The 15,837-nt window shown below is 39.9% G+C and overlaps 1 protein-coding gene across 1 annotated transcript in view; it reads right to left on the bottom strand.

Moving 5' to 3' along the window:
- Positions 1-10,957: 10,957 nt before the first annotated feature.
- Positions 10,958-15,837, bottom strand: part of IL20RA (interleukin 20 receptor subunit alpha) — a 75,582-nt gene continuing 70,702 nt past the window's right edge. The window contains exon 7 of the mRNA XM_007946305.1: positions 10,958-11,755. Within this exon, the coding sequence (XP_007944496.1) occupies positions 10,958-11,755 (798 nt within the window). The remainder of the gene's footprint in view (positions 11,756-15,837) is intronic.

The following is a 15,837-nucleotide window of genomic DNA, read 5'->3' as shown; positions in this document are numbered from 1 at the left end:
GCCAGCCGTCTGGTTAGCAGGCAAGTGTCTTAGCCACTATGCTACCAGAGCTCCCATTGGATATGTAGGATCTTCCAAATAAAATCCTTGTAAACTCTGAAACTTTAATAATTTTTTCTAGTATATCTACCATTTGGTCTCAAGTGGTTTTTAAAAGCAGACTAATTGAAGGTTAAGACACTTGCTTATATAATTATATATTTTATTTCATATTCTATACAAACCAAAGCCAACTTCCATAAGCAAGATTATGTTCTATACTTACACATACACACACACCAAAAAACCCAAACCCACTGTCAAAATCCAAATTCATTGCCATGAAGTCGATTCTGACTCATGGCGATCCCTATTGGGTTTCCAAGACTGTAAATCTTTATGGAAGCAGACTGCCTCATCTTTCTTCCATGGAGCAGCTGGTGGGTTTGAACCATCAACTTTCCAGTTAGGAGCCAAATGCTTTACCCACTATGCCACCAGAGCTCCTTATGTTCTGTATTTAGCAGTATTGAAATAGTCAGAAAACTCACCCCACTTATATATTAACTACAAAGTTTACTTGGGTTCTATTCAACATTAAAAATTAAAGCGTGAAAGTTCACTGGGCTTACATGAGCCTCTTCCTGGGATGGTGTTGAAGAGTTCTTTGCTCGCAGGCACTGGGCTCACTGTTTCCTAATTGCAGGGAGATGGATGGCTCGTGGAACAATTCATAGTCAGCTGTATTCATCTGCTTTCACCTCCTTACTTCAAATGCATTTTTGAAAGTTCCTGTCTGAGATCATAGATCATTCCTGTCCTTTATAACATTGTTGGAAAGATACTGTTCTTTTAAGTATCACTACACCATTCCCTCCTAATTACTTTTTCTATAACATTTTGGTCCTTAAAAACACAATAGCCTAGAGGCCCTTCTGTTCCTGAGGGTGGTGCCAATAATTGAGAAAGTAAATGTTCCGTAACAGAATTTCCACACTTTCTTTTAAAAATACTTTTAAAATGTCACAATACATGTCCATGGTGAAACATGAGGAAACAATAAGCAGAAAGAAAAAATATATACATATGCAAATACTTATTTCTAAATGTATAAAATACATCATATATGTTGTTGTTGTTGTTGTTAGGTGCTGTCAAGTCATCTCCAACTTATAGCGACCTCAAGTACAGCAGAACAAAACGCTGCCCAGTACTGTGCCAGCTCCATGATCCTTGCTACACCTGAGCCCATCATTGCAGCCACCGTGTCAATCCATCTCGTTAAGGGCCTTCCCCTTTTTCATTGACCTTCCACTTTACCAAGCATGATATCCTTCTCCAGGGAATGGTCCCTTCTGACAACATGACCAAAGTAGGTGAGACGAAGTCTGGCCATTCTTGCTTCGAAGGAGCATTCTGGCTGCACTTCCTCCAGGACAGATTCGTTAGTTTTTAGCAGTCCATGGTACTTTAAGCATTTTTCGCCAACACCACACTCAAAAGCATCGACTCTTCTTCGGTCTTTCCTTTTCATTGTCCAGCTCTCACATGCATATGAGGCAATTGAAAATAATGTGCTTGTGTCAAGCAGAACTTAGTCTTCAAGGAAACATTTTTGCTCTTCAGCAATTGAAAGAGGTCCTTTGCAGCAGATTTGCCCAATGTCATATGATGTCTGGTATCTTGACTTCTGCTTCCATTGGTGTTGAATGTAGAACCAAGTAATATGAAGTCTTTGACAACTTCAATCTTTTCTCCATTTATCATGATGTTGCTTATTGGTCCCATCGTGAGGATTGTTTTCTTTGTATTAAGATGTAATGCATACTTCAGACTGTAGTTTTCAATCTTCATCAGTAAGTGTTTCAAGTCATCCTCACTTTCAGTGAGCAACGTTGTGTTGTTTGCATATTGCAGGTTGTTAATGATTCTTCCTCCAATGCTGATGCCACGTTCTTCTTCATATAGTCCAGTTTCTTGAATTATGTGTTCAGCATACAGTTTGAGTAAGTATGGTAAAAGGATACAACCCTGACACACTTCCTTCTTGATTTTAAACCATGCAACGTCCCCTTGTTCTGTTTGAATGACAGCCTCCTAGTCTAGGTACAAGTTCTTCATGAGTACAATGAAGTGTTCTGGAATTCCCATTCTTCTCAATGTTATCAATAATTTGTTATGATCCACACAATCAAATGCTTTTACATAGTCAGTACAACACAAGTAAACATCTTTCTGGTATTCTTTACTTTCAGCCAAGATCCATCTGACATCAGCAATGATATCCCTTGTTCCACATCCTCTTCTGAATCTAGCTTGCATTTCTGGAAGTTCTCTATCAATATATGGCTGTAACCATTTTTGAATTATCTTCAGCAAGACTCTACTTGCGTGCAACATTAATGATATTGTTTGATAATTTCCATATTCTGTGGGATCACCCCTCTTCAGAATGGGTACAAATATGGATCTCTTCCAGTCATTGGCCAGGTAGTTGTCATCCAAATCTCTTGGCATAGCCAAGTGATTGCCTCTAGTGTGGCATCCATTTGTTGAAACATCTCAATGGGTAATTCCTAGAGCCTTGTTTTTTTGCCAATTCCTTCAGTGCAGCTTCAATTTCTTCCTTCAATACATTTTAAACGTTATATATATGTACAGGAGTTCTGTAGCATAGTGCCTAAGGCACTTGACTGCTAACCAGAAGGCTGGTGGTTCAAACCCACCAGCTACTCCTCGGAAGGAAGGTTGGGCAATCTACTTCCGTAGAGATACCCCCTTGGAAATCTAACCCACCAGCTACTCCTCGGAAGGAAGGTTGGGCAATCTACTTCCGTAGAGATACCCCCTTGGAAATCCAAGGAGGGGTTGCTATGAGTTGAGGCTGACTCGACGGCACATGATAACAACAACAACATATATATGTACATTTGTATCTTTTTTATATTTATAAAAATGAAATACATTCTGTATTGCTGTTAACCTTTCCCACTTAATGTTAACATGAGCATATTCCTCATCAATACACACACATCTACATTATTCTAATGGGTGCATGATTTTGTTTTGTATAAGGATAACAGAGGAGCTCTCTGGTGGTGTAGGGGGTAAGGCATTTGGCTGCTAATCAAAAGGCCCATGGTTCAAACTCATTTGCTGCTTCATAGGAGGAAGATGAGGCAATCTATTTCTGTGAAGATTTACTGACTTGGAAATCCAATGGGGGTCACTATGAGTCAGGGTTGACTCAATAGTAGTGCGTTTTTTCTTTTTTTTGGTTTGCAAATTATTTAAAAATCTTTGCTGTTGTATACACAGTGGTAAGTCTCCTGTATTTTTCTGTATTTATCTGATTATTTTTATTAGATACATTTTCTGGAAATTTCTTTCTGACCATGGCTCTGCTCATGGCCTCAGCCTCCCTTCAACAGGAGCTGATTTTGCTGACACAAAATAGGATGTGTCACCTCTTCTGGATTCATCTTAGTCCCTTTGACCCCGAGTCTTCATTTTAGTTCCTATGGCTCCTGAAATTCTCTCTTGGTTTTTCCAACCTCTTTTTTACAGGCTATGTGGGGTCTGGGTAAAAGTTTCTTTGTAATTTTCCTGTACCTTCCTATCTTTCATCATCACTGGCCTCATTTTCGCTTCTCTTTGTTTAAATACCCGCTCTTTCTGTCATTTTGTCCTTGGTTCCCCTTGTTTGTAGTCTATACTCTCACTAGCTAATTCTCCCTCGGATTCTAATTTATGAGAAGGATTATTTCTTCAGCTCTTTCTTGACCTGGATCCCGGACATAAATTCCCGACTACCTCCTTGGTATGTATCACCACATGATGACATTGCAGTAAAAGTTAGCATTCCCCAAACTAAAACCACACTTCACTCCAAAGTCCTAGCAAAACAAAAATATAAAACAAAAGCAACCCAGTCCCCTACAAGAAAAATAAAACAACTCATTTTCTACTTCTGCATTCTCTTTTCAAGTTGAAGGTGCCGACGCCACTAGACAACGTCATACAGATTCAGGCTGAATTGGCAAGTATTAACTATATCAAATCACATTAGTCTCCTGCTTAAACTTTCTAGTGGTTTCCCATTTCCATTAAAGTGTAAACCATATTCCTGATAGTGGCCATAAAGCTCTCGTGATCTGGCCTCTGCCTGCCCCCTGCCCTCATCCCCTTCCAGGCTCCTCCTCGATCACTATGAACAGCTGACTTCTTTCTGTCCTTCCCTCTAACTCACAAGTGCACACACACCTCAGAAACTTAACATTTGTCTTTCTTTCAGCCAAGAACCCCTTTCTGAATTGTGCTTTTGGTGTTGTAACTAAAATTTCATTACCAAATCCAAGGTTTTTTAGATTTTCTCCTTTGTTTTATTCTAGAAGTTGTACAGTTTTCATTTTACATTTAGGTCTATGATCCATTTGGAGACAATTTTTGTGAAAAGTGCAAGGTTTGTGTGTAGATTCATTATTTTTGCATATGGACGTCCAATTGTTCCAGCCTCATTTTTGACTACACTATCATTTTCCCACTAACCTGCCTTTATGCATTTGCTAAAGATCAGTTGACTGTATTTGTATGGGTCTATTTCTGGGCACTAATTCACATAAATTTTTAAGACTCATTGATTCATAGATTCCATCAAAAGTATTTATTGACAACTACAGTATGCTAGGCACTGCTCTAGGTGCTGGGAACCTAACAGTGGGAAAAAAATAGATAAAAATCTTTGCTTTCATGGAGCTCCCATTCTAGAAATCAAGTGATATATTACATATGCAAATCATCTTAGGGTTGTTCTTATTCCTCCCCCAACTGAGCACTGTGTTTACTTCTAATGCCCCAGTGTCTTTGCTTATGCATTTCAATGCATTTGTTTGTTTTTCACAAATTTGAGTTGGGTGCTGCACTCTGCAAGGAGCTGGGGGTATGAAGATATCCCCCTTCCCTCTCACCTCCTTTCATCTCACTTATACTTTTACTTGTTGAAAAAGCACAATAGTACGATGCTTAACTATAGGCAAACCTGAGAACTTGAGTGCAATAAGAAACATGGTATTACCTAAGTTATATGCAGCAACATTCTCTGATACTTCCAGTAAGAAATCTCCATTCCAGTGTAGACTGCCTTTGGGGTATTGTTGATAATTAGGATGAGAATCGAAAGTATTCATTGGATTGAAGGGTGATATAGGCAATGTTTTCAAAATGTAAACTGCTCTTAGCCTGTAATTCATTACACTTATCTGATATATAGTTGTTCTAATAATGTCTAGTCTTGGTCTAAGAGTCAGAAAAAAGATTATTTCAGATTCTTATTTGTTTTCAGTTTCCTACCAAACCCAAAATTTCATTAAGGAAAGAAAAAGTGGAGAGTTGCCTAAGCTTGCTGGCCATAAAAAACAAAGAAACAAACAAAAAGTGTGACATTTCTAAACTCAAACTAACTTCCTGTGAGGGTGAATGCTCTGACCACCATTCCAGTGCCCAGTTGTCAGCTGAGAAATTCCTGTGTGTCACAATCAGAGAAAGGCAATACTTGGCCCCTCTTACCTATGCAGAAAAAGCAGGTCTATGGTAACTTATGGAAAACAGCTAGTAAACTGTCTGAAAGAAAAAGGAGGAACATAAAAAGAAGAAATAAAGATGATTCCAACTGTTTTTTTCCTATTTTATATCAGACAGTTAGGTGTGGAAGAACGTTAAAGGTCTCTGTTCCAATCTCCATCCCCATGGAGAAATTTGCAAAAGCCTCAGCAGAAACCAACCATTCCTTGAACCCTTCTGGGGTCAGGGAACCCAGTATCTCATATGGTTAGATTAAAAGCTGCCGCTTAAATTACAGAAAACACTTCCTTACCTAGAACTGAACTCTGCTTTTTGGCAACCCCCAAATATGTGACCTAATTCTATTCTCTGAAGCAACAAACATAGACCTAATGTCCTCTTTCATAGGAAAGTCCTTTGCCTATGGTAGCTCTCAGGCCTTCACCAAATCCTGGATAAACATTCATGATTCCCTTATGGCCTGGCTTCCAAACCCTCTTGAGTTGTTTTCTGGCTGGTTAAACATCTTGTTAAAGTGTGATACTCAGAATGAATACAACACTCTAGGTGTCTGAGACTAGTTTCAGTTAACATGGGCTGCTAAGAAGAAATATTAGCAAATGTCTTATACTTCTGTTTTTGTGTTTTGGCAAAGATTAAATGTTTAAAAGTTCTTCCCTATGCCTGGATTGGGGGTGTTTCCACTTGAAAGTGTTGTTTAAATCTGTAATTTCACAAATCTTTCATTTTGCAAGCCAGCAGCAACAAGCCGGCAGGAAATAATGGAACTTAGGAAAAGTAAACACATTCTATTTGCTAATGGTCACTAAGCATTTGTAACCGAGGCAAGCTTATTACAGAAAGGAACAGTTAGCTGAAGTGTAAACAGAGTATTTTAAAACCCCAGTACTTCCCTTGCATATTAAAATCAGCTAAGAGAAATCAACTATTAGCTGGCTCATAACAAAGGGATTCGATTATACTATCTAGCTTTTGTCAGTGGAACTGTCTACCCTGACTGGGTTCTTTCTACTCATTAACTCCTTGTTGTCCGTGAGCAGGAGACAGGGGCTTCCACGTCAGAAGTGTGTGTGAATCGTGTGTCTTCCTCATTTCCTGCCAGAGCTCAGGTACCCCCCGCTGAGGGACAGCAACCGGCAAACCCAAGGTGTTCAGCTCATGCCCTTCACCACAGAAACCCAACTGACCAATTTGTCCACAGCTCTTTCCTATTCAGGCGTTTGGACTTAGTCAAAAGTTTGGGAATAAAGGAGCCTTGTGAACAGAATATGACCATCCTTATACTTGTTTCTGACTTCGGAGGAAAAATGTCCAGTAGCCCTCATAATTCCAAATGCGTTGACCAGGGTTACACAGCTCACATTGATTATGGAGACCCATGAGAATGACACTAAATTCAGGAGCTTGGGGTTCAATCTGCTTAGTATCTATACTCTAACCAAACCAGTTGCCATGACAACTTCATGTGTGTCAGAGTAGAACTGTGCATCCCTAGGGTGATCGATAGCTGATTTTTCAGAAATATATTGTCAGGGCTTTTGTCCAAGGTGCCTCTGGATGGATTTGAACCACAGACCTTTCTGGTTAGTAGCCTTGTACTGAACCATTCACACCACCCAGGGACTCCTGTGGGCGGATTGTAGGTAATTTTTTTCCCATTTATTCCTAGTTACTCTACAATGAAAGTCTATCTACCTGTCTATCTATACTACTAAAGGCTACTAGCCATAGCACTATTTATTAAAAAAATTACAGGCACTTTTTTCCCTGTTTGCACTATTATTCATGGATATATTTGCAGCACACATAAATACATAGGTAGAAATATCCCGTTAGATCTCTATCTACTCATCCACCCCTGTTCAGCTGGAATGTCCATCCAGGTCTACTCACTGATCGTTATTCCTGTTATTGCAGGACTGTGTATATATAACAGTATTCACCTTTGTTGCCTTCAATTCTTGTGTTCCTGTTTCCTCCACTGCCTTTATCACTTTGTGCTGACCTTTCCCTTACTCTCTGGTAGCATAGTGGCTAAGGCACTTCACTGCTAACCAGAAGGCTGGTGGTTCAAACCCACCAGCCACTCCTCGGAAGGAAGATGGGGCAATCTACTTCCGTAGTGATACTGCCTCGGAAACCCAAGGAGGGGTCGCTATGAGTTGGGTCCGACTCGAGGGTACATAACAACAACAACAACTCCCTTACTGTATACTGCCTTTCTCTTCACCCAAGTATGTCTCTACCCTTCTTTCCCCTCCTACCTCTGCTTTTGAACACAGCTTTTGAAGAAATTATAGATAGAAAACTTACGGAAGATATAATTTGGGAAATGACACAGGAAATAGAGACAAACAGTTCTTCCAAGATAATTTAGCAAAAATTCATCTGCAAGGAGTGGGCATGGTAATGTGTGGGCCAGAATGGATTTGATTGATGACCCAGGTGCACCCATCCACAATGACCAAGCCCTCTGTTTAATGTTCTCATTAGATTTGCCATGCTGTACTTTGCACACATATCCTTTGAACGGAGTTCAGCCTGGGGGCACCGGATCTTTTTCATGCTGTAAGCTTAGGGGACAAGTTCTTCCTCTTTATTCCCCTCTCATGAGCGAGATATAGCACTGGGATTCAGTCACTTTATAGGGGTGGTATTTTCACTCACACAGTCTTTTAGGGTCTATAGGGAAATAGAGCCCCTAATAAAATGTGTCTCAGTCTGGGTTCTCTAGAAGAGTAAAATCAGTGAGACATATATAGAGGTCTAGAGAGATTTACTTCACGGAAATGGTTTACACAATTGTGGAGCTGGCATGTCATGAATCTTTAGGTCAAACTGCAGGCTGGAGACCTCTGCTGGCTCATGGGATTGGGGGGGGGGGGGCTGGCCAATCTGAAGTCCTTAGGCCAGGCAGTAGGCTGGAGACTTCCATAGGTTTCCATCCCTGGAACTGGAGGTCAGGAAACAAGCAGAGTATAGTCAAGAAAGAGTGAGCTTTTCTAGAACATCCATTCATATACTGGAGGCAGGCCACACCCTTAAGAAAATGCCCCTTTCAACTGATTGGGGCATTTCACATCATGGAAAAGCAAGTAGTCTAATGTCTGCCAAAGCACTGAGGATCATAGCATAGACAAGTCAATACACAACATTAACTACCCCTGATGTTTTCCACTAGGAAAGTTTATATAATGTGGAAAGTTGTAGGTAAAATCTTAGAGTTGAGGAACAGTCAGTAATAGGATGAACAGTACTTGTCCAAGACTCTAAAACTTCAACTTCCTAGCTCTACTTGAATCTCATGCTGAGGGGCAACATCTCTTGGAACTGGGGAAGCTCTGGCCAGAGACATGATGGAACACATGATGGCTGCCAGCTACACAAATGTCCTCCTTCTAAAAGATGATGCCTTGCTCCCATAAAATTTATCGATTGTCCACTTACATTTTAATATCTGTGTATGGATGGATAGCTCTGGTAGCATAGTGGCTAAGGCACTTGATTGCTAACCAGAAGGCTGGCGGTTCAAACCCACTAGCCACTCCTCGAAAGGAAGATGGGGCAATCTACTTCTGTAGTGATACTGCCTCGGAAACCCAAGGAGGGGTCGCTATGAGTTGGGTCCAATTTGATGGCAAACAACAACAACAACAACATGGATGGATATATACGTTGCAAAGTACTGAAGCAACAAAATTAGAGAAATGTTGAATATTTCTGACATGCTTAGAATGACAAGAGATGTGAAAGTAACTCAGATTTACATTTCCTTTTACAAAACCAAAGGAGCTCTGGTGGCGTAGTGGATAAAGCACTTGGCTGCTAACCAAAGGTCAGCGGTTTAAACCCACCAGCCACTCAGTGGAAGGAAGGTGGGGTTATCTACTTCTATAAAGATTTATAGCCTTGGAAACCCAATGGGGGTCACTTTGAGTCAGAACTCTCTCAACGGCAGTGAATTTGGTTTTACAAAACCAGGGAATGTGGTTCAACCACTGAAGGATTCTAATCTGAAGATATAAAGTAGGAAGCAAATTACTATTGTGCTTCCAGGTAAGAAAAATAAAGTTAGGAAAGATCTGCCTTTGAATAGTTGCATATCTAAATGATTTCTCTTTCCAGTGCTAAGCACATATCTGACAGTTAACAATGATGAAGATAAGCATTTATATAGCACCCACTCTGTGCTAGGCACTATCTGAAGTGCTCCATATATTCTTTGAATCCTCCTACAACACTAAGGAGGTTGTTATCCCTATTTTAAAGATAAAGACACTGAAGGACATAATAGATGCTCAATAAATATTTGGTGATTGAAACACATGACTGGACCATTGGCAATCATTTAATTTTCTTTTTGCCCTTAATAGCTCATTCATTCCTACTCCTAAACTTCTTTCACAGTTAATGTTATAAATTTGTTCTTCAAAACTGGCAGAACCATTACTACAAAGACTGAGAAGAACAGAACACTCTGGTTAATATAATTAGACTCTAAATCAAACCATTAGAACAGAAACCATTTGGATTTGTGGACAATCTCAAAAGACCATGACTCCAGAGTCCATCTCTCCCACCAGCTGTCTGCCTCCACCAAAAATATAAATAAGGAGATACGAATGCCACCTGTTTTCCCGTAGGGACATCAGTGAGTTGATGATTAAAAACAAACATATATTATGAAAAAACACATGAAATTGCTGATTTTGAAGATCAAAAATGGTGAAATATCAACAATTTCATTTGGCTAGACCTGACAGATTCTGCCATATTTTAATGCAGCGTGACTGTAGAATTTAATTATTAAACTAGTGGTGAGTAAAAATGGGAACTGTTCCTGGAATTTAAGGAAGCTGGGAGTATATGAATATAATACTATCTGTTAACCTGTCTGCCAAAGCTGCCGCACTGTTCTACACACGGTAAAAACATCAACTAAACCAATTGCCCTCATATGTTCCCCAGTGGAACTGTGCTCTATAGGGTTTTCAACAGATGATTTTTCAGAAGTGGATTGCCAGTGCTTTCTTCTGATATATGGTGGTCCACGCCCAGAAAATAACTATAGAAGTTTACTTGTTAGAAAATAATAAACAAGTAGGCTGTAGTAGACCCACCCTGGATAAATTCTGCATCTAACTGGATCAATATTTATTGAATGCTTAATCTGTATAAAGCAATGGGTCAGCCACCATCATTTCAAGAGACCTGCATGCATGAACCAGCCACATATATGCTGCAGAATGAAACAGAGGGAAGACAGAAGTAATTCTCCCTGACACTAGAAATCTGACTAAGCATCCTTTATACCAAGTACTTTATTGCCATTTAACTTGTTTGGTTTGTACTCATGTTTTCTGTAACAGTAAGGATCTGGCAAAGAGAAGTTCTGGCTTTAGTCTTCCATTTGTACATGTAATCCCCAATCCTCCTTAAATTGCATGAGGTACGTTTCATTTTCTTCCAGTAGTTTGTCTGGATCATGTTCTTCATAGAGCCTGGACAAAAGGTCTTCTTCCGTAAGGCTGCCACACTCAGAATGATCACATCCCTGTGAGTCATGTTCAAAGTCAGATAATGAAGGGATACACAGTCTGCCAGTCTGAGGGTCCCAATTGACCAGTGTCGTCAATGGCTGTTCCACAGGCCTCTCCTCGGCATCTGTGAGCTCCTGCATCAAGTAGTCTACGTCTCTGAGCTGGGGAACGTATGAATACAATAACATCTGATGGCCCATGTTTGCCAAAGGTTCCTGTTGCTCAAACAGTTTTACCTGTAGGCACACCTCCTCCTGCAAGTTGAGCTCTTGGTCTTTAAGCTCCACAGAAATGCCAGCGGTTTTCCTATCATACTCATAATCTGTGACAGTTTCATCTGTGGCTCTTGTTCTGCTGAGTGACTCTTGCTGGGTTAGGAAAGAACCATTTCTGTTTTCCTTCAAGTCACAGGAAATTTCCATCACATGTGAGGCATACCCTAAGTGTTCCACCTCATCTTCCTCCTGACGGGGCTCCTGGTCCTCATTGGGCTCAGTATCATTCACATCAGATTCATCACTGCTTTTTTCCATTAAACTTATATCCTTCTGAGAAATTTTAGAATCATCCCCAACACTGAGGGTGATAAAGTTAATCACATTTTTTTCAGCTGGTACAAAGAATCTTTTGTCAAATTCATTTTCATAGATCAAAATCTATAAAGAGAAAAAAGATTGGTTTTCATCTTAGAGAGGCATTAAAAACAGCTGGTAAGTAGAACTTATACTGTCACAAGCTAGTTTTAAAGATCTACTCTTAGCAATTCACGAAAGTTATGCTTGGAATATACAGAAAACCTCACTCAGTGGGAGACAAGAGACACAAGACACACAAAATGCATAACGAAGTGAAAAGTGGTTCAATGGGTGAGTATTTATCTGACTGAGGATCAGGGTTGACCACTGCCGCCTTCTTACTGGCTGAGTGAGTATAGGCAAGTACCTTAGTTGTTCCTTCGGTAAAAAGCAAAATCTATGCCATGTCAGAAGTGGCAAGGACTGAGTGAGACAGTTTGTGAAATTCCTTGGTAATTTATAGTTTACCATGTACCTGTTGCTAAGCTATGGTTACCCGAGCTCCCAGCCCTTTTCTGAGCAGTGGGGACTGTGGATGTGTAATGTGCATGAGCGTGAAACCTGGATGTAAAAAAGGAGATCAACACAGCAGAGGGGATGGTTTTACTTATTCCCCCCGCCCCCACACCATCCTAAACACTCTATAATTAGGCTAAAAAGGGAAATTCATCTGCCAGCTTATGGCAGACAAGAAACTCTAAAGCATGTCAGGGAAGCTGGTTTGAGATGAAAATTTCTGGGGACACATGGAAGGTGCATATTATCTAAGAGAGTGTCAATTATGAGTTATGTTACCATCCTCACTGTCTACTCCACAATGTAATTCCATTTAACATTACAAAATAGGATCGTCAGCTCATTCTTCTGCAGAATTTTTAGTTTCAGAAAGGCACATGTGGGCAATTCTGAGAATATTCCTCCCAGGAAAGATCTTCCTGTGTCATTAAGAAGTAACACTGAAATCTAAATGCAGGCAGAAGAATAGAAAAATTGCACTAACAAATAGAAATGGATGCATTGTGTACACATGAATACATAGTTTAATAATTCCCCCCAAAACTAATTTTTATTATTAAGTTATACTCAGTCTCTTCTAAACCCTTCACTAGATCGTTGGGAAGCACTGAATTCATCCTTCTTGTTGCATCTCCTTGTGGCCCCATGAATTATATATTTATCTCCAGCTCTATATCCCTCTCCCCTCTTTCACACTCCTATCATCTCTCCCCTGGACAACCGCTCCAGTCTCCTAATTGTGTTCCTTGTTTCTGGTGTTACTCCCCCTAATGATATCCTAGCCCTGTTATCCACTTGAATCTAAATTACAATATTGACTATGACACTCCCAACTTAAAATACTACAGTAATTTTTCCTTGCCAACAGAATAAAGCCCAGAGTTCTTAGAAGAAGGCCCAGTCCTCTCGTTACCTGGCCCAAGCCCCCCTCTCCAGCCTTGCATCCACAGCTCCTACTCAGGGACCTCAGGCTCAGCAACGTTATATGGTCTCTCCCATATATCATACTCTTTCATTCTTACTCATCTTAGCCCCTGCTGTTTCTCTTGCCTTAAGTTAAGGCCCCTAATTCTTACTCATCTTTCATAATGAGGCCCTGGCATGAGAATTTCTCCTGATCTCCCATATGTGTTTCAGGATTCTCCCCTACACTCCCCCATGCATGCATGTATCTTAGCCCTTCATATAGTGTAGCATCACATCTAGACTTGATCTTCTAGAAGGGCAGGGACCATGACTTAATTTATCTCACTACATCTACAGCCCCACCATTTGTCTGTCAGTTTGTTGTACTGTGGTGGTTTGGGTTATTGTGAGGCTGGAGGCTATGCCAGCAGTATTTCAAATACCACCAGGGTCACCCATGGTGGACTGGTTTCAGCAGAGCTCCCAGACTAAGACAGACTTGGAAGAAGGAAGGGGCCATCCGCTTCTCAAAGAATTGGCCAGAGAAAACCTTATGAATAGCAATGAAACACTGTCTGATATATTACTGGAAAACTTTGTGAATAGCATTGTCTGATACAGTGTTGGAAGATAAGCCCCTCAGGTCAGAAGGCATTCAAAATATGGCTGGGGAAGAGCTGCCTCCTCAAAGTAGAGTTGATCTTAATGATGTGGATGGAATAAAGTGTTCAGAACCTGAATTTACTGATGGGGCATGACTCAAAATGGGAAGAAACAGCTGTAAACATCCATTAATAATCTGAATGTGGAATGTAGGAAGTATGAATGTAGGGAAACTGGAAGTTGTCAAAAATGAAATGGAACTCTTAGATCAATATCCTAGGAATCAGTGAGCTGAAATGGACTGGTTTTGGCCATTTTGATTCAGACAATCATATAATCTACTATGCTGGCAGTGATAAATTGAAGAGGAATGGCGTGGCATATATTGTCACAAAAAATGTTTCAAGATCTATACTGCAGTACAATGCTGTCAGTGACAAGATAATATCCATACCTTTACAAGGAAGACCAGTTACTACTACTATTATTTAAATTTATGCACCAATCACTAAAGCCAAAGACAAGGAAATTGAAGATTTTTACCAACCTCTGCAATCTGAAATTGACCAAACATGCAATGAAGATGTATTGAGGATTATGAAAAGCTGGAAACAAAGAAGAATCACTGGTAGTTGGAAAATATGGCCTTGGTGATAGAAATGATGCTGGAGATCACATGATAGAATATTGCAAGACCAACAACTTATTCATTACAAATACCTTTTCTCAATACAATAAACAGCAACTATACACACAGACCTTGCCAGATGGAATACACAGAAATCAGATCGACTATATCTGTGGAAAGAGGTGACAGAGAAGCTCAATATCTTCAGCCAAAACAAAGCTAGCAGCTGACTGTGGAACAGATCATCATATGCAACTTGCTTATAGGCAAGTTCAAGCTGAAGCATTAGATAATTAAAACAAGTGCACAAGAGCCAAAATATGACCTTGATTATAACCCACCTGAATTTAGAGACCATCTGAAGAACAGATTTGATGCATTGAACACCAATGACTTAAAACCAGATGAATTGTGGGATGACTTCAAGAACACCATCCATGAAGAAAGCAAAAGGTATTAAAAAGACAGGAAAGGAAGAAAAGACCAAAATGGATGTCAGAAAAGACTCTGTAACTTGCTCTTGAACAGAGAATAGCTAAAGCAAATGGAAGAAATGACAATATAAAAGTGCTGAATGGAAAATTTCAAAGAGTAGCTCGAGAAGACAAAATCAATTATTGTAATGAAATGTGCAAAGACCTGGAGTTAGAAAACCAAAGGGAAGAACACTCTCAGCATTTCTCAAGCTGAAAGAATTAAAGAACAAATTCAAGCCTCGAGTTGCAACAATGAAAGCTTCTATGAGCAAAATATTGAATGATGTAGGAAACATCAAAAGATGGAAGGAATATACAGAGTCACTATACCAAAAAAATTGGTTGATGTTTGTCTCTTTCAGGAGGAGGGATATGATTAAGAACCAATGGTATTTTGAAGGAAGAAGTCCAAGCTGCACTGAGGGGCTTGGCAAAAAACAAGGCTCCAGGAATTGACAGACTACCTATTGAGATGTTTCAACAAATGGATGCTGTGTTGGAGGCACTTACTCATCTATGCCAAGAAATTTGGAAGACAGTTACCTGACTGGAAGAGATCCGCATTTTACCCATTCCAAAGAAAGGTGACCCAAGAGAATGTGGAAATGATTGAACAATATCATTAATATCACATGTAACATTTTGCTGAAGATAATTCAAAAACAGTTGCAGCTGTATATTGACAGGGAAATTCCAGAAATGCAAGCTGGACTCAGAAGAGGACATGGAACAAGGACTATCATCACTGACGTCAGATGGATCGTGGCTGAAAGCAAACAATATCAGAAAGATTTTACTTATGTTTTATTGACTATGCAAAGACATTTGACTGGTTGGATCAAAACAAATTATGGATAACATTGAGAAGAATGGGAATTCCAGAACACTTAATTGTGCTCATGAGGAACCTGTACATAGACCAGAAGGCTGTCATTTGAACAGAGCAAGGGGATACTGTATGGTTTAAAATTAGGAAGGGAGTGTGTCAGGGTTGTATCCTTTCACCATACTTATTCAATCTGTATGTTGAGCAA

This window comes from Orycteropus afer, unplaced genomic scaffold, assembly GCF_000298275.1.
Source record: "Orycteropus afer afer isolate SDZICR_OR568_19922 unplaced genomic scaffold, OryAfe1.0 scaffold00155, whole genome shotgun sequence".
Lineage (NCBI taxonomy): Eukaryota > Metazoa > Chordata > Mammalia > Tubulidentata > Orycteropodidae > Orycteropus > Orycteropus afer.
The sequence above is the reverse complement of the archived record's forward strand: the minus strand, read 5'-3'. Positions and strand labels throughout refer to the sequence as shown.